This window comes from Liolophura sinensis, chromosome 6 (genome assembly GCF_032854445.1).
Source record: "Liolophura sinensis isolate JHLJ2023 chromosome 6, CUHK_Ljap_v2, whole genome shotgun sequence".
NCBI classification, from domain to species: Eukaryota; Metazoa; Mollusca; class Polyplacophora; order Chitonida; family Chitonidae; genus Liolophura; species Liolophura sinensis.
In genome coordinates this window covers 22,392,439-22,417,183 of record NC_088300.1, presented here as the reverse complement: position 1 = coordinate 22,417,183, position 24,745 = coordinate 22,392,439, and the positions used below count along the sequence as shown (strand labels likewise).

General features: G+C 36.7%; 1 protein-coding gene across 1 annotated transcript in view; it reads left to right on the top strand.

Moving 5' to 3' along the window:
• LOC135468638 (alpha-actinin-like) overlaps positions 1–24,703 on the top strand; it is a 47,933-nt gene extending 23,230 nt beyond the window's left edge. The window contains exons 2-22 of the mRNA XM_064747002.1: positions 1,694–1,928; positions 4,609–4,695; positions 5,354–5,441; positions 6,725–6,803; positions 9,478–9,559; positions 9,830–9,915; positions 10,273–10,365; positions 10,996–11,226; positions 11,597–11,673; positions 12,039–12,168; positions 12,372–12,463; positions 13,649–13,694; positions 14,172–14,238; positions 14,529–14,590; positions 14,919–14,996; positions 15,608–15,763; positions 19,621–19,905; positions 20,304–20,357; positions 20,886–21,113; positions 21,888–22,046; positions 22,532–24,703. Of these exons, the coding sequence (XP_064603072.1) occupies positions 1,694–1,928; positions 4,609–4,695; positions 5,354–5,441; positions 6,725–6,803; positions 9,478–9,559; positions 9,830–9,915; positions 10,273–10,365; positions 10,996–11,226; positions 11,597–11,673; positions 12,039–12,168; positions 12,372–12,463; positions 13,649–13,694; positions 14,172–14,238; positions 14,529–14,590; positions 14,919–14,996; positions 15,608–15,763; positions 19,621–19,905; positions 20,304–20,357; positions 20,886–21,113; positions 21,888–22,046; positions 22,532–22,690 (2,574 nt within the window). The 3' untranslated portion in view covers positions 22,691–24,703. The remainder of the gene's footprint in view (positions 1–1,693; positions 1,929–4,608; positions 4,696–5,353; positions 5,442–6,724; positions 6,804–9,477; positions 9,560–9,829; positions 9,916–10,272; positions 10,366–10,995; positions 11,227–11,596; positions 11,674–12,038; positions 12,169–12,371; positions 12,464–13,648; positions 13,695–14,171; positions 14,239–14,528; positions 14,591–14,918; positions 14,997–15,607; positions 15,764–19,620; positions 19,906–20,303; positions 20,358–20,885; positions 21,114–21,887; positions 22,047–22,531) is intronic.
• The last annotated feature ends 42 nt before the right edge of the window (positions 24,704–24,745 follow it).

Below are 24,745 nucleotides of genomic sequence, written 5' to 3'. Positions count from 1 at the left end.
TGCTGTAGGACCAGGACTGCAGTTCGAAACACTAAACCGTCCTGTATTTCTTATTTAATAAAATCCATATTTGAAAAATTTAGAATATGAAAACATTGAATAGGTTTGCAGAAGATATGTATACATTTAGCACCTGAGGAAAATATTATTTGCAGTTCACTTTGGATAGGATGATTGACCTTGACAATTTTCTGTGGTAAACATAGTTATTTAAATGTTTGTCCTTGAATAGTACATCCAAACCTCCGTGAACATCCAAATTTCTGTGTACCACTGTGTGTGTATTCAGAATCACACCATCTGTTTCCAGCCAACATGGAACATCAATTTGCTTCACTGATTTCAATACAGGCCTGCTTCTGTTACTTCACATTGTGAAGGGCTTTTTTTGTGATTTGCTGGCCTTATTTCCAATCAATAATGTTGATGAGGCCACAAGCAAGAATTAATGGTTAAAAAGTGTGATGTTATTTTGTGAACATGTGGAAGTATTGATCAAGAAATCTAGGTACAGAACTGTGCGGTGCTGCTATTTTATAAGCTGCATTTGTTGACAGGATTGGTCGTATCACTCATATCACATCATATCAAATGTTCTATAAAATCTAATGTTCTATGCATACCGCAAAATAAACACACACATCCGAACTCAAAGTTGTCCTAGACATGTGGCGCCCTGATAACACAGACCAAAGGCTGGCGTGGTCTCATTATAACTATAGATTATGATTGGAAACTTAGGTGTTTATTGAATTGTTTCATGCAACTTCATACATCAACACCACAGTTGTGTACAACAGGTCTACATCTAAGTTTGTATCTACATGTATATCGTGCATGTGTCGGCCTACCAGTTGTTCCATTTTAGAGAAAGCTTTCCTGTATACATGTATATGTATCTTTGGTTATGCAGAGAACTAGAGTAGAGACTTTGGTTATGCAGAGAACTAGAGTAGAGACTTTGGTTATGCAGAGAACTAGAGTAGAGACTTTGGTTATGCAGAGAACTAGAGTAGAGACTTTGGTTATGCAGAGACCTAGAGTAGAGACTTTGGTTATGCAGAGAACTAGAATAGAGACTTTGGTTATGCAGAGAACTAGAGTAGAGACTTTGGTTATGCAGAGAACTAGAGTAGAGACTTTGGTTATGCAGGGAACTAGAGTAGAGACTTTGGTTATGCAGAGAACTAGAGTAGACTAGATCTTGAGCCATGATCTTGTTCACCAGTCGATACTATTTGTTATTGTATTCTTCTACCTTTTCAGCAAAGCTAAGTGGGTTTATTTTGGTTCTGTTTTTTGAAACGAGACCCAGAGGGTGAAGGGGAGTTGAGGGTTTTCGAGCAGTGTATTGTTGTGTGAGTCAGATTGAACAGAGGTAGAAACCTCATGTAAGATAACAGCACATGTATATCTCTACGGAGTAATACTTCTGAATTGATCAGTATTCAAGGCACATGTTCATGAGGAAATTCCACTGTAGTGTACAGCAGATAACAGTTATATCCTTCAAAATCACTGTTCCATAATGCTGTTTCACATGTAATTTATAGTCATCTGAAACTACATCAGTGAGAAATTGATCGTAAGTATAAATATGCCTATGCATGTCAGTAAGATGAGGTCCTATCCGTCTCGCTGACATGTTAAATGAAATCACTCATTTCTATGTTTGTTTTCTTGTTTCTTTCAGACATTCACAGCATGGTGCAACTCCCACCTCCGGAAAGCAGGGACCCAAATAGAAAACATAGAGGAAGACTTTCGAAATGGGTTAAAATTAATGTTACTACTGGAAGTGATATCTGGGGAACAGTTACCAAAGCCTGACAGAGGCAAAATGAGATTCCATAAAATAGCTAATGTCAACAAGGCACTGGATTATATTGCCTCCAAAGGTGTCAAGTTGGTTTCTATTGGTGCTGAAGGTAAGTTGAGTTTTTCTCAGGGTTAACCAAATTGGGAATGGCAACATTTTAGAACAATATTTTTATGCGTTGGTGGCAGGAGATACATGTACATTGTATAAGTTCAATATATTGTATCAGTTCAATACCATTCTTGGACAGGGAATTCTCTTGCTCCCGTTTTTCTTGATGCCTTGGTGGTAATAAGCTTTGAACAGTGAGCTCTGTTGAGGCCATTCCACCAATCTGACCTGTGTCACATGAGGAATAGTATATAGCCCTTGTACCTTGTCAAATAGCGTGTGTGTTACTATGAAAAGTTCCTCCACCCAAATTAGAATGAGTAAATATATATACATGCACCAATATACATATATATGTACAAAACACCAATATACAAGAATGGTAATCTTCAAATATTAGTGGAATTAATAATTCTAGATAAATAGGTGACTTATTTACGATGGTCTTATTTGAAGAAAAAAAGACACAGTAGTGGTCTATGTTGGAATTGATACATGTTAAACATTTGTACATGTATGTGACAAGGTCATGTTGAGGCAAACTTATACCATATTTGAAGAGTGGATGGCTTTGAGTTCAAGTTCAGCTCATGTTGGGTTCCTATCTATCGGTATGTGGGAAGGTCTGCCAGCAACCTGCAGCTGGGTCTTGGTTTCCCCCGTGCTCTGACCGATTTCCTCCCACCATGATGGTGGCTGCTGTCGTATAAGTGAAATATTCCTCAGTTTAGCGTAAAACACCAATCAAATAATTAAACTAAATATCTGTGTCAAGGTGAGGTCCCTCTAGTATCACACCTAAGTTTCAGCAAGGTTTCTTTTTTGTACATTCTACTTTGCCCATATTTGTTGCAAAGACTTGTTGCACACATGAATTGCAATAGTTTGAGAAGTGTTGGTGTCGTTAAGTGGGGAAAACTTGCCAGTTTTGTTCGGACTACATGTAAATTAGTTTACTAGTCATTCTTATACAGGCCACATGGCCCAGTTACAGAGATGGTAACTCAAAGGGATACCAACATGTAATCCATGATCAGTGATGTTAGGAGACTTTGTCTAACTTTGCATGTGATTGCATTGTGTAAATTGATTAGTAACAGTAAAAATAAACAAGGAAAGCTAAGTAAAAGATATGCTACATGTTAATAGAGCAAGAGGGCATACATTATGCCTGCAGGTATGTTTTATAACATCATGCATATGTATGATTGGTGACTGAACTTCATGTAGCTTTACAGGTTTTATAATTTTTTTTTTTGAGTTTTGAGGTACATGTAAATGTATAGGGTATATTAGACACTGCATTGTGTTCAGATCATTATTGCTAGGTGCATCAGTAAGGGTAAATGAAAAGTACATGTAAATATCACCTTTCATGTCAATTCTAAAAATGTACAGACAATTGCCATCCACATGCCTGAAGAACATTGTTCAAATCATATACGTGTACTAAAGTCAAAATGATGTACATGTAATGAGGTAACAATGAAAATCTTAGTTCTAATACAGTGTCTTTACCACAATGTGGCTGAAGTATTGCCACTGTGATGTTTGAGGCCATACATACATTCATACACTATCTACCACCTTACACGTACTGTTATAGACTCCCATGAGTAATGAGAAAGGTATACCATAGTACCAGGGTATAATCCAGTGATTTCGTGGAAGGGCTAGTGGGCTTAGAATGGGGGAAATTTTGTTGTAAAACAACATATTTTGGGGAGAAGTGTGTACCAGTGAGCTGTGATTTTTTTATAAGTACTTTTACAGTTAACAGGTACATAACCTAGACACATGCCTTCCAAAATCAAACACACAAACCTTCACTCATATGATACCTTACTCTCAGTGTTCGAACAGTAATAGAGAGGTGTGCCTAAGTGAAAAGTGTACAAATGGGACATTTGTGGTTGCAATATGGGAAACAAACCAGTGAAAATGAGGCCAAATATCGACCTGTGGAGCATAGGTAGATTATACCCTAGGTACATGTTTTAATACCACACTATTGGCGTATGTGTACCTTGCAAGGATAAGAATATATTCTTCAAGATCTTACCCTTATACATGTACATGTGCCATTCCCTGAATTGAAAGTGAAAGTCTACTACTGCTGTAATAACTGAATAAGGTTGCTGACAGAAACTGCCTTCTGTTTATCATGGACTGTTCTGAGACATGCTATCTCTCACACGGTGGCTATATTTAACCTATACAGTAACTAAAGAAGATGGTGGGCACGATGCCCAATCTTCCCCTTTCCACAAGCTGGCAGAAATTCTGCTGATACGGCATTTCATCCATGACCACATACATGCACATATGAACAATGGATGCTGATCTTGTAATACCATAGTCTTCACAAGAAATAAAACACCATGCAGTAGTTATGTACATTTCTTTTAAACACTAATTTACAGCAAGCATGCAACTCACCACACTAGTCCAGACTGTGGTTCAAATGAATGGCTAAATACATTTTTTTTTTTTTCATTTTAGATATTTCAGATGAAGTATTTAGCTAGGCAAGTGTTTCCTGTGTCCTCTAGAAATATACGTGCTTTTATTTTCAGTTAATCTGAAGGATTCAAATTCATTGTTGATAAAGTTAGCGTTACGGAGCTCGCACCTATATGTGTGCATATAATCATCACCTGGATATTTTGTTTGATCAGAAATCGTTGACGGAAATGTGAAGATGACACTGGGTATGATCTGGACCATCATTTTACGATTTGCCATTCAAGATATCACAGTAGAAGGTAAGATCATCTTTCCATCATTATTTGTCTTGCTTTCAGATATGCTATATTAAATCGGAGATCTTCAGTTAAGTAACTTATATATGAGCTGATAATGTGCTCATTCAAAAGTATGTGCATAATTTTGTGTGCTTAGAAGTGGTAAGTTTGTTTATAATATCTAGGCATGGAACAAGCGTTATTGATAATCATGTTGTCCTGTATGCAATCATAAAAATAAATTTTTTGCCTCAAATTAGAATTTAAACGGCTTTGTAATTGTTTGCGATTATATTTGTCTTTCTTGGTTTTTCATAAAATATTCTTTTGTGTTAATTATTCTGAACTAACATTATATTTTGGTTCATTATATTTTATTAAACTTACTGATTAAACATGAATAACGTACATAGAAATTGTCCAGGGAGAAAACTAATTTCTGGTGTATGATATTCTAATGGTATGTGTAAAAGTAATATTTACCTCTTACATGTAGCTAACATGATATGTTTTCAGTTGGTTATATTAAATGTTGTAAGAGTTTTGTGGATTAAAAGAAAAAGCCTGTAGAGAGCGATGATCTTTTGATCAGGTGTGAAATATTTTTGATTAAGCATAAATTATATAATGTACCATTTTCCGGTCATTTAAATAGCTGTGTTGTGTCATTGTGTTACAGAGCTAACAGCTAAGGAAGGTCTGTTGTTGTGGTGCCAGAGGAAAACTGCTCCATACAAAAATGTCAATGTGCAAAACTTCCATCTCAGGTAGGAAGTTAGATATTAAGGAAGAGCACTGCTCTTTGGCAGCGTAAACTATGATTTGCAATCAGATTAGACTGTACATTCAGGCTTCTGGAAACGTTAGTCTACTGGTCTCACCTTTTTGCCAGCTGATGAGACCAGGGAGAAAAAAAAAACACTGGCTGTATTGAGACCAAGGCCCAGTTGTCCAAAAGTGTATTAGCTGATACTGGTATTAAGTTGTATTTTATATTTAAGATTTTAGCTAAGTTCAGCAGCCATTGCAGTTGTCCAAAGTCAAAGTATACGAGCAGTAGATATAGTTCATATTAAGTATAATGTTGCACGATTATTTATTTGGTTATGTCCAAAATTGAATACTTGGCTTAAAGTTGAATCTAAAACTCTAGAAGTAAGGCATTTCACCAAGTCTGTCATAGGTTACAGGGTATTTGTATTAGTCCTGTTCAAGAGGTTCCCTTAACTAAGAGCTTTGTAATAATGTAGATGTAAATTTAGTGGAATCTTCCATAAATCCTTTTTTTAAATGTAAATGATTAAAATGAAGTTACTACTGTTTATCATATTTTCGGATGGCACATTGAGCTTTTGTAAAAATTCTTTATGCTTAACATTAATAAGCTGTACATGGTCAGTGCTGAGCTAGTCATTCACTTCTGTAGGCAGACCTCTTCCTGGTTTTCTCCATCAAGAAATGCCTGCAGCATGGCTACCAGCAGTACAAGTAAAGTAATATTGGCAAAAGAACGAGTCTAAGTAGCTAATTTTCTGTCTATCCCACCATAAATGTGTGAAGAACATTACTGGGGTTTGGAGAGATTGGTGGACAAAACATGCAGTCAGTTAGTCAGGCAGAATATTGTCTGTCTTGTGTTGCTAGCATTGTGTTGAACGGACAACCTGCTGGCAAAACTGTTAAAATGTATGCCCAGTGAATTCTGATTAAATGTCTTGTCCATGACTTGACTTTTTTCAGTGAAATCTATCTTGTCTTAGCTTGTCCATGACTTGTGTGGCAAAATTATTCTCCTACATGCACCAGGCCAATTTTCTCCACATGTAATTTGCTCTCCTATAAAAAAAATGGAAAAGTCTCGGTGCACATGAAGGGGCTTAATGTGTACATCATTTTGTCTGGTTCCATTTTGGGACTGTCAGCATGACATAAGGCTACACAAGATACACATAGTGGGGTTTTGCGGGACTAACTTGTGAGGAGTGCACTTTCGGGTATATGACCAGTACTGTTGTTAATATATACATTTGTCTGATGTGTCCCATTTCAGCTGGAAGGATGGTTTGGCCTTCTGTGCGCTCATTCACAGACATCGGCCTGAGCTGCTTGACTATTACAAACTGTCTCGGGTAAAGCTATGTGCCAGCAGCGCTCCTCTATACAACTGCTTGTAGTCGCGTCACTCTGCTTCTTCTAACCTCATCTCTATTTTGTACTAGCCCAGCCTCCAATTTAGCTCAGTAACCTCCCCTTGCAAGAATACTCAATGCTCCTGTGCGTGAAGCTGAAAGTTTTCTTGTTGCGCATTGTTGCACTGCAGTAATTGTGTTGGAGAACTGTGAAAGAATAACAAGCAAACTATCAATTTCAGGCCACCAACTATTTCTTTTTGTGTGTGTGTGTGTCTATGTGTGATCTGCGCATCTCCAATAGATGTTTCACATGGAATGAACTTGATGTATTTAACATTGAGACCCATAACTTTCACATATCTTGTGAGATTGTGAAAGTTGCTCGCCAGCACGTACTGTACTAACCTTTCCCTAGAAGACTTTTCCAATTTGTTCCCTGGCGAAATCTGCGATTATTTATTTTTTATTTTGGTTTCTCCTATTTTTTTTTATTTTTATTTTTGTTGTTGCTTTCTTTTCTGCATGTTACTCTTGAGAATTTTGTCTTCTGCAGTTTTAAGGATGGGTTGGCTTTCTGTGCCTTAATACATAGACATCGCCCTGAGTTATTAGAGTATGATGAACTAACAAAGGTAAGTTGGGCGCCTCGCTACATGCATATGCGTAACTTGGCCCTGACGTAGACTGTGGTCATTTTTGATATAAATTTGATCCAGTCATTATTTTACTTTAATAGATATTGTCGATGCATTTTTGTACTTTATAATGTTCCTATCTAGTGTTTGACATTTTAATTTCTCAAAGGTATTTCTGCCATTTATAAATTGGCAAAGTTACGTGGTGCCTTGTATGTTATAGTTTATGTCTTTCTGCCTAAGCTTTGTGTACATGCATCTATACATATGCTGCTGTATGGGCATGCAGTGTGTCAGCTCAACTGGGAGAGGTATAAACTTGTAATCGCATATACATGTATCACAAAAAAAAATCTACAGTATGTTATTATGGAAGACATATAACATATCATACTGTGTGCCGATTTGGTCTTTAGGTACTGATACCTCATTTAAAAGAACTTAGTCCTGGATATTTTTATGCTAATACCTCTATATGTAGGTTACATGTAAGAGCAGGAAACTAAGCTACTCCAAACAACATTATAGCAAGAGCTTATCAATGATGTTTATCAGTTTCCTTGTTGGACTGGTGGACATAGTCATCCTTTAAGTTTTACTGAGAAGTGAAATGTTCATATGCGTACACAGGTGCTTGCACTTGATCTTTATAGGGATTTAGTAACACATTTGTCTCCCTTTTGGAGTTGTGTTTACTGTTTGTAGTGCTCTGGTAATACTATACACGAAGGTCAGTTATTCTGAAGTTGTAAGGCATGGTGTGTGAACTGGATTATCTCCCCTCATTCATATTACACAAGTTATAAGGATACCTAATCGATTCTGATTGGCTGGTGTGAGAGATGGGCAAACCTACTCTATGCTTAGCCTATGCTACAATTTAAGTATGGTATATTTATTCAACCATGAATGATGAATTTAACAGGATTTAACACAGGAGATCCTATCTGTCAACCAATCAACATCGATTTTGTATCCCTTGTAGCAGTGTTCTTTGTAACAGCAGTGTTAACCTCATTTCCCCTTAATTTGTCGAGTGATCTCCTTTATGAACTATACCTTAAAAATATTGAGATTTTTCTGCAGTGAAGTTTGAAATAAAATTCATATTTGATGTCAGTTTTACTACTCTGATAAAGCTTTCTAAAGCTGTGCTAATCAATTAGTTATTAAATTTCACAAAATCCACATTGATATTGCTTGTGGAACACTTCCAAAATTTCTTCTCTACACCTTTAAAGAATTTAAGCATTAATGGGAAAAGGTTTTTGTGGTGTACGGTACTGAGTGATAACACTAGTTTTGGGAAGTTTCAGAAACTGGAATGAAGAAATTCTACCAGCAGTGTTCCTAAAGTGGTCATATGTCATAATAAAGAATAAGATAGTTACCAAAAGTTACATTTACACCTCACTACAGGGTGAGTGTTGACTCATTGATTTTGGCATATTAAAGCACATTGTGGAACCACTGGGTGATATGAAGTGGGTATTATAACAAGACATCAGTGATTTTTGGAGACTTTTATTAAATCTTTATATTGATTAGGCATTAAAAAGAGAAATCTTTTGGTGCCACTGTAGTTTACATAGAGATTTCACATTAACCTAGTTTGGCCCCACCATTGACCTAACCATACCCTCCACATAGAAACCACAGTAGAGCTATAATACTAGTCTCTCCCATTCCTTGACCTGTTCTTAGTGCTGGTAGAAATGCCGCTAGGCAATCCAACTAACAAAATATCAAATATAAACACACTAACAATTCATTCTTTAAAGTACATTTTACAGTTTATTTATTTGTTTTGTGGTATTAAGTATGTATCGGGGAATGTTGATATTAAGTTACTCTGTCTTTATAATACTTAATATCTGTATTAATTATTGTTAAATTTGTATTTACAACTATTGCATATCTTACCATTCAAAATGTAAGACATTGATCTAAATAAACTGTCTATCTCATTAAAATTATATGTAAATTATTTGTATACTTTTTGGTGACATTAAGGTTAAAGTGTATTTGATTTACAGGACAACCCCATGCACAATTTGAACCTGGCTTTCGATATTGCTGAAAAACATCTTGATATTCCAAGAATGTTGGAAGCAGAAGGTCAGTTATCTCAAGCCTTTGTATTGTGTGTGTTTTTTTGTTTCTTTTTTTATTTTTTTATTTTTTTATTACTTTTTTCCTGTGCTGCCATTGAATACTTTTCCAAAGTATAAAATACAGAATTTTAAAATCCTTTTGCGGAATTCTGATTCATTTCACTTATGGGTTAATAAAACTGTCATTACTTTACAGTGATAAGAACTAAATTCCATCTTTTTCAAGTTTTCAGACTTTCATATAGATGTATGTGTATGTTATTTGTCTTCACAGATATGGTGAACTCTGCCAAGCCAGACGAGCGCTCTGTCATGGCTTATGTATCCTCTTACTACCATGCTTTCTCTGGAGCTCAGCAGGTTAGATTAAAGCTCTCTTCTCTTTTGTGAAAGACAGTTTTCAAATTAAAGACACAACATTGATGATGGTGATGTTAAGAATAATGATAAGTCCAGTGTCTTCAAGATTGGAAGGTCTTTCAATAAGGAGATTCTCTGTATAATGATAAGGGATGATTATTTCCTCTAAAGATAAAGCAAAACCACAAGGAAAACAATTTTATTTCATGTGCCAGTCTTGTCATATTATTGAGTGTGTGTATCAGTTTTAAGAGAGCTTACATGAATCTGCCTTCATAATGAGAGAAATCAAGATTATCTGAAAGAAAAATGGATAAAATTACATGAGATAATTTGGAAATGTTTTTGTTTTCACAGGCTGAAACTGCAGCTAACAGAATCTGTAAAGTATTGAAAGTCAACCAGGAGAATGAGCGGTTGATGGAGGAGTATGAGCGCCTGGCCAGTGATGTGAGTAGATAGTCACATGCTCCATTTGGTGCTCAACTGGACATCAACATTTCCGATCCTGCTGATGTTTTTCAAGAAATGATAATACTGCCCTTATTCCTCTGCCTTTTCGCATATGAAAGAGCAACTTTCAGTGTAATATTTGCATATTTTTAAGCTGATTTTGGAGACAAAACTACACTGGTTTCAGATAGCCAATTTCTGGACTTCACCAAAAGTCTAATTTATCAGTCTACACAGAATAATGCCTTGCAGACGTGAGTACAACACCTTGCAAACATGCGGAAAGGTTGAAGAATTAGAGTAATACATATATTGGATATTATCCCGAATTTGACAAAATGCTCCATTTTCATTGGACAGCAAATGGGAGGATATGTATATTTCCGAATTCTGCAACCAATGGTATATTCATCTATTAACTGGGTTACTTACCTTTTTGGCTGATGCCTTACCCATAACCATTTAGCTAATAAGATGACAAAAGAATATTTTTTGGCCCTGGTGATCTCGTAGCTCATTGTCTGTTCCTTGACTATTTCACTTTGTCATGGACTTTGTAACATTTTGTCTGTGCGTAGAAAATCTTATTGCGTATGGTATACAAGATTATTGCCTTTGATTGATCAGCTTTTGGAGTGGATCCGAAAGACAAAGCCGTGGCTGGAGAACAGACAGACAGACAACACTCTGGCGGGAACCCGTGGTAAGCTGGACCAGTTCCGTGATTACCGTCGTCAACACAAACCGCCCAAGCTGGAGGACAAGGCTCGTCTGGAGAACAGTTTCAACACTCTACAGACCAGGCTACGCCTTAGCAACAGGCCTGCCTACATGCCTACAGAGGGCAAGATGGTTTCGGTGAGTAAATGTCACGCATTGAAATTTATACTTTCTCTCGTCTTTATTTTTATGCAGTGCTGCCTAACTGGTCCTTAAACATATTTTAAGTTCTCAAAAACAAAGCGGTTTAGGTCTTTTAAAATTTAGTGTTTTTTTTTTGTTTTTTTTTTTCTCTCTGAGAAGGAAATCCCTTGTATGGTAGCTGTGGGAAATTGTTGTCCAGTTAATGAATTTTGAGCAGGTGCTGAAAGTTTCTGAAATAAAAATATGAAAACAAATAATTTTAATATTTCAGGAAATCTGGAGAAATTCTCATAAGTACTTGTTTTAAATTACATTTATACTAGCTGTGGATTAATGTATTGTTTGATTTGTTTTTTCACAACAGGACATTGCAAATGCCTGGAAAGGCTTGGAAAATGCAGAGAAAGGGTTTGAGGAATGGCTTCTCTCTGAACTTCAAAGGTAAGTTGTAAGAAAGAATTTGGAATTCTTTGTCCCATCAAGATAACAGTTTTCCTAAAATTGCCTCGTGGGAAGGTGTCCAGCAACCTGCGAATGGTCGTGGGTTTCAAATGCAGACATCTTTGCAGTGAAAAAAAAAAAATCGAAATGTTAGAAAACAAGAAGACAGAAGGTAATCTGTGTGCACAACATTCCTTATTGGCTAAATTTTCATCTGAATCTTTGCAGGACTTTTTCCGTACAGTTGTTGGTATAAAGACAGATACAACGAGAAATAAACAGTGACAAGAAATATAACCTTGGGGATGGTGATGAATGAGGAAAAAGTTATTTATTTTTGGAACATGGTGAATTTTGTGTTGCAGGCTTGAGCGTCTAGATCACTTAGCTCAGAAGTTTAAACACAAGTGTGACATCCATGAGGAATGGGCTCACGGCAAAGAGGAGATGCTGCAGTCTCAGGACTACAAGAGGTGTAGACTTAATGAAATTAAGGTGAGATACTACACCTGGCTGCACATTGTTTCTGGCTGTTTTAGTATACTCTACTGATTTACCCTGGGCACTTCTGTTTACTTCCACAGATAAAACTAACTAACATCAGATAAGAGAAAAATTTCTGGGTAAGATAGTGAACAACAATCAGATAAGTTCCCTAATTCCCCAATTTTAATGGTGTGTTCTTTGTTTCTGTGCAGGCTATGAAGAAGAAGCACGAGGCTTTCGAGAGTGACCTTGCGGCCCATCAAGACAGAGTTGAGCAGATAGCAGCCATTGCTCAGGAACTAAAGTATGTCATGCCCAAAGGCTAGTGGGATAGTTAGGGCTTAATCACATTACCAGTAGGGTCATCAGACATTTAGTTAGTTCAAACTACCTCCATATACGAAGTATGGAATATCCAGCGTTTATTCTTTCTTTGTCTGAATCTGAGTTTTCTCTGTAAATATTTTTGCGCCTTTCATAAAAATACTACTATGAGTTTTATTACGTTGCATTTTTGTGTAAAATTTTGTTTTGACCATGTTGAACCATGTGATGTGTGGTGTACAGTAAGTGTTGCCACCTGTTTGAACCATGTGATGTATGGTGTACAGTCAATGTTGCCACCTGTTTGAACCATGTGATGTGTGGTGTATGGTGAATGTTGCCCCATGGTTGAACCATATGATGTGTGGTGTACAGTCAATGTTACCCCCTGTTTGAACCATGTGATGTGTAGTGTGCAGTAAATGTTGCCCCCTGGTTGAACCATATGATGTGTGGTGTACAGTAAATGTTGCCCCCTGGTTGAACCATGTGTTGTGTGGTGTACAGTCAGTGTTACCCCCTGGTTGAACCATATGATGTGTGATATACAGTAAATGTTGCTCCCTGGTTGAACCATGTGATGTGTGGTGTACAGTCAGTGTTACCCCCTGGTTGAACCATATGATGTGTGATGTACAGTAAATGTTGCGGGCCTTGTTGAACCATGTGATGTGTAGTGTGCAGTAAATGTTGCCCCCCTGGTTGAACCATGTGATGTGTGGTGTGCAGTAAATGTTGCTCCCTGGTTGAACCATGTGATGTGTGCTGTACAGTAAATATTTCATTGAATGAATACTTGCTGATTTGATGGAAGCGTGAATGAATTTGTGAGTTAGTCATTCACTGACGTATATATAAATATTGGAGATCAAGGATGGATTACTGGGGTAATGATTGTTAAGAGAGTTTTATTTTCTTTTGCAATCTCCATGAAATGCGAATGAATGTGTATACTGACAAGACAAGAAAAATATTCCCTATGCACCAGACCTTAGCGATTATACCTCTTCACTATGTAAAAAGACCTTGGGTTCTGACATTTGGTGCAGCATAAAAACAACTTTTTCTTCTGTGCTAAATGTGCATAAATTTATGACATGTCTTGTTTTCTCTGGTGGTGGCTTTGCTCATCTTCTAGTTTGATACGTCTTTGTTTTGGTTTCAGTGCCTTAGATTACCATGATGTTCAAAGTGTTAATGTTCGCTGTCAGGTAAGACTTCAGTAAAGTTTTTCTGGATTTGAGACTTGTAGAGGATTTAATTAATTTTGAAAGATAGGAGTTGAAGATATTGATGTCAGTTGTTCTTATTTATTTATTTGATTGGTGTTTTACGCTGTACTCAAGACTATTTCACTTATACAACGGCGGCCAGCATTATGGTGGGAGCAAACCGGGCAGAGCCCTGGGGAAACCCATGACCACCCGCAGGTTGCTGCAGAGCTTCCCACTTATGGCTGGAGAGGGAGCCATCATTTGAACTCACAGCAGCCACATTGGTGAGAGCATTTGTTCTTTTCAGGATATATTTGATGGAAGTAATTCCGTTTATTTTGTAGCCAGCTGGCAACTTTGTTCCCTGACATGTTTAATAATGCAAGGCTTAATAGACTTTACAAATAAAAATGTAAAATTTTAATATTTTAAGCTATTAACCCAATCCTAATGTGAAAAACTTGATGTTTTCAGCGTATTTGTGATCAGTGGGATAGGCTGGGTACACTGACACAGAAACGTAGAGATGGCTTAGAGGTGAGTTTACCGAGGGTTGGTTGGTGTACCACTTCAAACTGGTGTACATATAAGAAAGTCAGTAGAATTACAATAATGCTACCTCGTAAAATGTATACGGAGACAGTTATTTTACGGCTTCCTGATGGCAACATGCATTTTAATATGCCAGGGATCTGTACATACCTAAATATGACAGGGATCTGTACATACTTAAAAAGGTGAAATAACCTCTAAGATTTATTTGACTTCTGTCTGTTTATTGTTAAATATTATTTTGTTCATACATTTATTTAAATTATTTTATGTTTGTAGGAAGCAGAAAAGATTTAGAAAGAATAGATCAACTTCATTTGGAATTTGCCAAGAGAGCAGCTGTAAGTGTGAATTACTTTTTTCCTGATATCTTGATGTTATTTTGCTCAAACATGGTGTCATTGCATTTGTTTACAGCTACGTGTATGTCTTACAATTTGGGGTGTGAAGTATGATTCTGTCTTCATGTATTTTAAAGAAAGATGAGATTTAAGATAATGATTCATCAGTGAGATACTACTTGTCTGTTATTACTGTTGTTCTTTCATTATTCAGGAATCAGAAGAATGATTAAAAAACCCAACTAAACAATCTAAATTGACTAACGTGCAATTGGATTAATACTCATGTATGTACAAAATCAGTATCCATGTATTTTCTGTAATTCAGCCTTTCAACAACTGGATGGATGGCGCCAAAGAAGACTTGATGGACATGTTCATTGTTCACACTACAGAAGAGATTCAGGTAAATAATTATCAGATTATCTCTTATCAAATTCTGTTGAGGTAATTTTCTGTGATATGGAAATAATTGGATTTTAGGTACAGGTTATTAAGAGACCATCTAGAACCATTTGAAAATTAAAGTGTATTCCTGTGTATAGTAGGAAATGGGATGTGTTGTGTGCTTATGTAGCGTTCTACTTTTTGAACAAGATAGTGCTGCAGAAGTTTATGATTTGTTATTTTCCTGGAAGATGAACTGAGGAAAATACCTGATTGCTTGTTATAAATCTGAATGAGCAGAATACATGGGAACTGTGTCAGCTAATGTGGTTAGTCTTGTAAATATGTTTATATTAGGAAATGCTGTGTAAAAAGTGCAGTAATCACCTCTGATTTAATGTAATTTTACAGAAGTACAGAAGTGTGAAAAGTTGGTGAAAAACCATCTTAAGTAGTCATTGATTTTAACTCACACAAAATTTCACCAGATTTTTCACTGATCTAATGCCTTGTGGTCATTAGTTGGTGAAAACTTCCATGTTATTATGGGCGATATACTGTTTGGGTACTAGCAGTACCCATACTTAAAGATAATGTTCAGTGTGTTAATAATGGTGTTCTCTCCCCTAGGGATTGATTGATGCCCACGAGCAGTTCAAGCAGACTCTGGGTGAGGCTGACAAAGAGTTCAACACCATCATCTCACTGGTTCAGGAGGTACAGAGGCTGTCCCAGCAATACGGGATGGCTCCGCCTGATAACCCCTACACCACCCTCAGTCCTCAGGTATGTCAGACAAGCCAGGCTCACTGTAGATTTAACATGTGTAACTATAGTTTTGAAGTGTATTACATTAAATGCTGAATGATGGAATGCACAATTAGATTGACAACAGTTCGTAAGGATTTTTCATGGTGCCTGAGTATAGTTCTCAAGGGATCGTTCTACAGTTCATGGCACTGTTTAGGTAGTTCATGGCCCATGTTTAGCATTACACTTATTACTGTTGACATACCAGTTCAACGTGCCACTGGATAGTTTGGCATTCACTTTGGACTGTTCAGCCTTTACATTGGATGGTTCAGTATTCCTGGAAAGTTCATCAGGAATTTGGCAGTTTCTGAATTTTTGAATAGTTTCTGGCATGAAGCGATGAACATTGCTTTTAGGCATCAATTTAGGTCAAAATTATTCATTCCTGGACACCAGAAGTTCCAAGATTCTGACAACTTTTAGATTTCTCTTGTACCCATGGAAGTTCAGTTTTTTTCCTGGTGAAGATAGTCATGTTGCAAACAGATTTTGATAAAACACAATTTGTCTTAATTTTGCTTTTTGGAGGCATGAAAAACTTTGACTTTTTCAACTACCTATGTTGATATTTGAAAGTACCTTATATCTGTGGTATTCTGTACATGATAATACTTCTGTTTTTTGCATGCTATAGTGGAGAATTTTTTGGGATTTTATCGCATGGTTTTCAGATCTCTCTTTTGGTAGTTCATTGATGTTAATTTGTAGTGTAGAACTTTTTTTCTGCAGTTAAGCTTGTCTTGTACTAGTTAGAGGACTTCACATATGCTGCAGTGATCTGTGTTCAGATAGTTCTTTCGTATGTCTGAATTCTCCGTTTGTCGTATCTTTTCAAGATTCTGTCTTATTGGGTGTCTTCTTTAGTAGGTGTCATTTTAGGTATCTGAAGGTTTTCATTTTTAAGATTGTTTGGCATGTGCCCTTGATCGGGCTCTTTGTTTCCTTATTATCATTGTTCAATGAATTTTAGGGAAAAATCATATTTTCTTGCTCTGTGTGAAGTGTGTTTAGTTACTACAATATATGTTTGTTTAACAGTTTTGAGATTTGTGATGATATAGTGTTCCTAATGCTAATTCAGTGCACAGCGTTAGAGCATGCCATTCACAATGTAAATTCATGATGTTATCACCAATGATCTTCACAAATCTTGACAGGAGTAAATGTGGTGCAAGACAATGCATGGAATAGCTTACAGCACCTGATAGGTCCAGCAGCTTTGTTAAAAAAAAAAAATTAAACTTAGTATCTATATATCAGTCTCTAAATACATACGTGTATATTTCATTTCTTGTGCCAAGTAAATATGGGCAACCAATATTAAATTATGTATGGATCATCACTTTACAAAATTGTTTAGCATGAACAAAATTCTGTGCTAATGTAGCAGGGAAACCAGACCATAAATTTAAACCACTTGAATTTTCCAAACTACATGTACTGTGTGAATTTTTTGATGGTAGCCTTATCTCATTGAGAGATGAAGCACTTGCTTGTGTTTGTGTGATGGGAGTTTTGTGCTATAACTATTTTGACTTTGTCTTTTGCCTGTCTTTCCCAGGAGGTTAGTATGCCAGTTGTAAGTTCTTACTCTAACCACTGCTAACTCTGACTGCCCACCAGTCTGCAGCTTTTCATTCTCGCCCCGCTTGGACGTTTTGGCAAGATACAAACCTTGTCTACAGATTCAAGATGATTATAATATTACTTTTGAAATCCAGACACAAAAATTTGTCAAATGAATAGCTCAAGTAAAATTCTAATCAAATGTTTAAAATTGATCCTGTCTAAAATGACAAAGCTGCAGTGGAGTGCACCTTGGCTACTACATTGTACACAATGTATAAATACTGACCTAATGACATGGTGGTGTTGTTGTGATATTGACCTATCCTGTGGTATTATGATATCCATGTTAGCAGCATGGCTCACATGACTGTCATGTGGCTTAATACTGCTCGTCATGTGCCTTAATGCTCGTTGATTTATCGTATCTAACATTATTTGTTGATGACGTTTTAAAATTGAACTGAAATTTTAAGTATTACATTGCTTAAATCAGGAAGAAAATAATCCACAGCCATGAATTGGATTACCGCAAACCAACTTTATAAATTATGCATGAAAAGCTAAAGTAATGAGCATGAATGTATACATAATCTGGCTTAATGGAAGTGTGGCCTTTGGATCTAAGTTCCCGGGTGATTTAAGGGGATCTTATTTCCTCTAACATTTCATCTGGAGATACATTACATGCATTTATTGAGCCATGTGAAAAGAAGCTTCACATGTCTTATCTGTACATATACATATATAGCTATTTACGTTTGAGGTCAATGGCCAACTCTGAAGTAGAGCACTTTTAAAGTATAAAGGGCGATTTAACTTTTGAATGACATAGAATTATGAAAATCATTATATTATTGTAATCAAGTTCCTTCAGAAATATAATTATCACATGGTTATTCATTTAAAAAAATTTTAGGTTGTGGTGAATTGTTCATTTTGGAGGTGGTTGTTTATTGTTTATTAATTTGTGGGAAAATGGTTTACATTTGGCAGTATAACCATTTAACTTATTGATCCTTTTCCTGCGAAGCAAGAAAGTCATACTGGAAACTGTTAAAACTCAGCTGTGTTAATATAATCTGAGGACTGCATAATCAAAAGAAGCAACTCTGACAAAACTAGGGCTTTCCAACATATTCAGTAAATGTCAGTGAGATATCAATTTATATTAATTTGTATACTTTGAATTCTTTATGTAATAAGTGACACTATGTTACATAAGTTATACATCCGTTATTTATTAGTCATTACTCACAGGAGCTTTTTCTACATGGTTTCAGTTCTCCCATCTGGTATTCTCTATCACTGACTCCATTATGTAAACTCTTTCACTTTTACTTTCTCTTCATCAAATTTTTCAAATTCTTCAACGAAAAGTTTTGCTTTCTGTTAAGCCAATTTTCAGCTCAGCTTACATGTGTGTTAACTTTTATGCTGCATTGTGCACAAGAAATTTTTAAACCAATGTTCAGCTCTGCTTTATACCTGAAGACTGTTATGCATCCCTGTGAACAGTTACATGTTTTTAATCAGCCATCAGTAAATTTCTGAATGTTGCAGTTTATTGTGGTTTCCAGATTCTGTGGTATGCTATATGCAGACTCCATCATTATATGCAGCCGGTACTTGTCATGTGACTGTGCCATTTACATGGAGACTTGCATCAAGCAAACGGCATCAGTTGTGTTAATGTTGTGATTTTGTGTCATGAATGGAGAGTGTGGTTGAAATGTTGTGATATTCATTAAGAAGATACATTATTGCAGTTCATGGTTCTTGGCTCGAAGTAATTTATTTGAATCATTTGCTGAATAGTAGCACTTTTGAAATTTAAAGTTCATTGGAAATGATTTTTTTAGGAAAAAGCACCGATATTCGTGAATTGGCTTTGTAATTTTTATGTTGAATATTATTTTTTCAAGATCAGGACAGATCAGTCATTGTTTTCAGATAGTGCTATTGAGAAGCTAACGCATGTACATTAAGTTACTACTAAAGCACCAAAGATTTTCCTAATTTATCCTAATTATTGCTGTTGCCTGTGTAAAAGAAAGCGTTACAGTAAAAGTCTTAAAACTAGAAAAGAAACAAGCTGCTTTGCAGTGTGTTAATCTTAGTCGCATGCATCTTGTAGCTTTTCGTCTTTGTCACTCGTACCTTGATGTCATATTTTTGTATCACTTTATTCCAGCTCAATAAGGACATTTCACTAATTTGTGTCAAGTTTTAACCTTGTATGACCTTGTTGTTGCGTCCCTTAGGACATTGCTAACAAGTGGGGTGACGTGAAACAGCTTGTGCCAAACAGAGACAATATCCTGCAGCAGGAGATGATCAAACAACAGAACAACGAGCGACTTCGCCGGCAGTTTGCTGCTAAAGCTAATGTGGTGGGTCAGTGGATCGAGACCCAGCTGGACGCGGTGGCCTCCATTGGTCTCCAAGGCAAGAGTTCGCTGGAGGATCAGTTGAACAAACTGAACCAGTACGATAAGGTGGTTATTCAGTACAAACCCAACATGGACGATCTCGAGAGGACGCACCAGGTTTGTGGAGTTCTCATCCAGAATAGTGTTACAATGGAAATATTAATGCATTTCAAAAAGATAATTACAAACTGTGTAAACTCTAGCCTATTCTGATGCTTTTTTTTCTCTTCTGAAACCTGAAACTGTTCAGATTCTAAACTTATTCACATTCTTGGGATTCATTGTATAGTTTTACACGTCTTGAATACCATGAATTCTTGCTGTGAAGCTTTCAAACTGGTTAAATGTTGAATGACTTTTGGCATGAGGCTTGCAATAGATTCTGCTTTGTAATTGGCAGAACTATACATGTAGATGTTAATGTAAAACATGTACATGAATTCATTTTATGTGTAGGCTTACATGAATTTTCAGCCAGTGTCTTTGATCGCTCCTGTTGTGTTACTTTTTTACAGGAGGTTCAGGAGGCCATGATCTTTGAGAACAGATACACTCAGTACACCATGGAGGTAACATGTTAGAGTTGTGTTGACCTACTAACATAGGATTTTTCACGATACGTATTGATGATATTATGTTTTGTCTGCAAAATAACAAGGATTTGAATATCTTGCAAATAGAAGATTTAGACAACATATGTAAACAGTGAACAGTCCTTAACAAATGTGGTTACATACTTGAATCCATCTCCCACTGACTCAGGTGCAGCTATAAAATCAGAATGTACGTTTTCTATCTAGTTAATAAACTTGGCTCTCAGTTTTATCCACCTTCATAACGGAATGCTGTAATGTATAAATGGTAAATAAAGCATTCTTGAGTATGGTGCTCAAACCCAGCTCACTGAAAAAAAAAAACAAAAAAACATAGAAGTAAGTGTACTATCAACATTTAATCTCCAGTGTATATACAAATATTTTTTGACAGAACATAAACTTTAAGTAAATAGGTAAGTAATATAGCAGATGAAATTTTGATAGTCATGTAAGTATACATGACTCCAATCCTTGCTGACCTATGTCTTTTGCTTTCTTCAGACTTTGCGTGTGGGCTGGGAACAGCTGTTGACAGCTATCGCCCGCAACATCAATGAGGTGGAGAACCAGATTCTGACCAGAGACTCAAAGGGCATCAGTGAGTCACAGATGAATGAGTTCCGTCTCTCCTTCAACCACTTTGACAAGAACAGGACCCGTAGACTGGAGCCGAAGGAGTTCAAGGCTTGCCTGGTCAGCCTGGGTTATAACATCAGAGAGGACAGGCAGGTCAGTGGTACACATAAAATTAGACAACTTTTACAGTGTGACATTTATGATTTGGCTGTTATGTTATGATTGGGCTGTTATGTTTTATAAGATTTTGTGCTCACGAGTAACTGACAGTCCCATTTGATGACATATTTATTGGATCTTGACAAAATATTATCTAGGTTTGCAAAGAAAACTGAAGATTTTGGGCAGGACATTATATGTATACTTTTACTAATGCTTTACATTTTGGAAGTAGATATTTAATAAGGGTTTTTTCCTTGGCCTGAATGTGCTTATACATATTCTATGCTGTACAAATGTTAAGGGGTTTTTGGAAGAAGATGTATGTCTAGAAGTTTGCCATTTACCTGATGAGACTCAATTGTTTCCCCTGATCTCTAGCTGGTTTTCTCAACTTGTGAACTTAATTACAATCCTATATGTGAAGTGTCTACAAGATCAGTGCAAATTGCAAATGGAATCAAATTCATTAGTATTGCATTCATATGAAGATATATATACAATTACTGTGCAGATCAGGTGTCTTTTGAGTGAAAATGTTGTCAATTACCTGGTGAAGGTTGGTGGTTTAATTCAGACATTCCTGTTTTTTCTACATTTTAATTAACTACTGTCATACAAGTAATAAATTCTTGAGCATGATGTTAAATGCCAATCAGCCAGTTAATGAGTCAAGCAGAACATATATTCTGCTATTTCTACAAGCTACAGGCGTCATTCTATTCTTAGGAGTTTTTTAACGGCCCTAAATCTATCTATGACAAACAGGGGGAGGCCGACTTCCAGAGGATCATGTTGATTGTGGATCCTAACAGAACTGGCTATGTGACGTTTGATGCCTTCCTGGACTTTATGACGAGAGAGACGGCCGATACTGACACAGCTGAGCAGGTCATGCAGTCCTTCAAGATCCTGGCTGGAGACAAGGTGAGATCAGTATTAAATAACTCGTAAAATCAGCGTCCACTTAGCAGTCTCAAATTAAGAAATTTGGTCACATTTTGATTGTATAATTATTTAATATGAAGATTTTCAGGGGCACATCTAACACTAACCGGGCATATCGTCCACACCAACATGTAGTGCAGAATTTTATCACTATGGTAAATGTGCTTGATGGCATCATTCATTTTATACAGTTACGAGTAGTTAGGAAAGCTAATGCTCAAGAGCCTTGTTCTGAATATAAAACAACATGTGAAACTGAATATGTCTGTTAAAATGGAAGTAAGATGAGGATCAGACTTGTCTGAATCTCTGCCAGTATGAGATTCAGACATTGCAGACAGTAGAATCTGGGTTAATGCACTGTTGAGCATGGTATTCAGTTACTCTCAGCAGAGCGGGCTTCATATCTTTGTGGCCACTCATCCACCTCATTTCTAATTTACGCTTGTCGTTCTTGTTCACAGCCTTATGTGACTGCGCAGATCCTGCGCCAGGAGTTGCCACCTGATCAGGCAGAGTACTGTATTCAGAGGATGGCACCCTACACTGGGAAGGATGCAGTGCCCGGAGCCCTGGATTACATGTCCTTTTCCACAGCCCTTTATGGAGAGAGTGACTTGTAATAGAGGCTAAGATTGGAAAAGAGACTAATACTATTCCCTGTATAATATAATGCTGGCCGGGTTGGGGAGCAGCATTTGGGCTGGCACAGCCTCTGACACGTCTTCACCCTGTTCACACACACTTTAAGTATTGACCCACCATATACAGAGACAAGCCCCTTCCCTCACACCCTGTTTTGATATTACACAAAGTATGAGAAAATATAAGTATATTTTTATGATGTGCTGATTGCTGTGGGTGGGGGTAAGGAGTTATCTCCCCTTCCTTGTCTGGCTGTCACTTGTTACAGTATCCAGTAATATCATTTCCAGTCAGATCACTGGTAAGCTCTCAGATTTGCCTTTGTGTTTATGTGGAGCTGTGGTCCTCACTGATGAATACCAGGATTCCAGTAATGTGCTTACTGGGCTAAAATCAGTGGATATCGGTAGAGATAGTTTTTAATCCTATGGACCAACATCAAAGTAATCATAACATGTTCAAGATCTCCATGTTGAATTTCTGGGTGGGAATTGTTTATTTTCCCAGTCATATGGTTGGATCACAGCCCCATATAAACCCGCTCGCCCACGTGTTGCTCAGTGGCCTCTTCCCTCGGCTCTCCCGACCCAGGGGTCAAAGTTCAGGTTGTGTCCCTCGTATCTTGCCAGCAGGAAATGGGTTTGTTAGAGTTTCTAAACTTCTCAGTAGGTTTGTCCGGGAGAAATAATCAAAATAAAAATTCCATGCAAACCCAGTTGACCGAGAATTAAATGGATGAACTTGCATGTGCGGTTGTTGTAGCGCTATTTTGGACAGTTGAGAAAGTCTGCCGTTGTAAAATAGTCTGGCTGTTGTTGTTGTTGTTATAGATGTACAAGACATGAGCCTCCCGATCTGCATGCAGTGCTCTGCTGGTGCGGTGTATTTATTTGCTCTAGGGCAGGGCTAGCAGTGATAAAATTCGCGTCTTCCATCATCATTGCAGATTTTGGAGAGCTTGTGAATTTTATCAGTGAGCTGTCTCGTTTCTTCCTAATTGTTATTTTTATTTCCAACCAGTTTTGTTTTGGTTCTTGTTTATGACTTGTTGTAGATATTTGTTACTTATGTCATGGCTGATTTAAAGCAAAGATTCCTAGTAAAAATAGGCAACAACTGTCATAAGCCAAATTTAGTGCTGTTATCCTATTTTTTTTTTTTTGTTTTTTTTGTTTATGCTAAAGTGCAACGAAGTTGGTGTCATCATTTAAGATGGACAAGAACATTTTTATTTAAGACTAAGATATTTTTATTATTGTAATGAATGCAGCCAACAGCATGGTGAAGGTGACATTTGGTGCAGGCCTCTTCACTTCTTGAGTACAAACTTTAGGCGTACCTAAAACTTTGCTTTTTGCATGTGTGATCCTGCCATAGCACGTGACTAAGTTATTCTATATATCCTGGTTTTTAAGGAACGTTTAAGTATGAAATGTGAACATAAGAGCGAATTCCCTGGTTTATGCTGTGGGCATATTTACTTAATAGCTAAATAAAATACATGAGCAAAGAAAATTTGGAAAAAAAATTGCAAATTTGAAAACGAAAAAGAGGATAAAATACCATGGAAAAATTGTAAAATGAAGGATGTGGAAAGATAAAACATCAAGAGTTCCAGATTTATCACTGCCCAGTAACACATCTAAAAACAACCTGCTGCACACAGCGTCTAGAGTTTTCAACAACATTAACTTTGAGTTTTTGTGTCCAGTGGTTTGAAGAGTGCTTTCTAGTGTCACGGAGTTCTGTTTGTTCATGTGTATATCATGTGTTGTGGATAGAACACAACCGATGCTTTTTAACTAAACCAGTGTCCACTGTAAGTAGTTTGTAGTTCACCGTAATGATATGCTCACAAAAAGAAAGAATTGGCCAATCACAGTGCAGGCTTTATTACCTATGTAGATATTGATGTCATGCTTTTGTATCCTGGAAGTAATGTTTCTTATAGACCTTGTTTTGTATTCCTCTTTTTATTATATTATCTTTTTTTTTTTTTTTTTTTTTTACACTTAAGATTGACAGAACTTTTG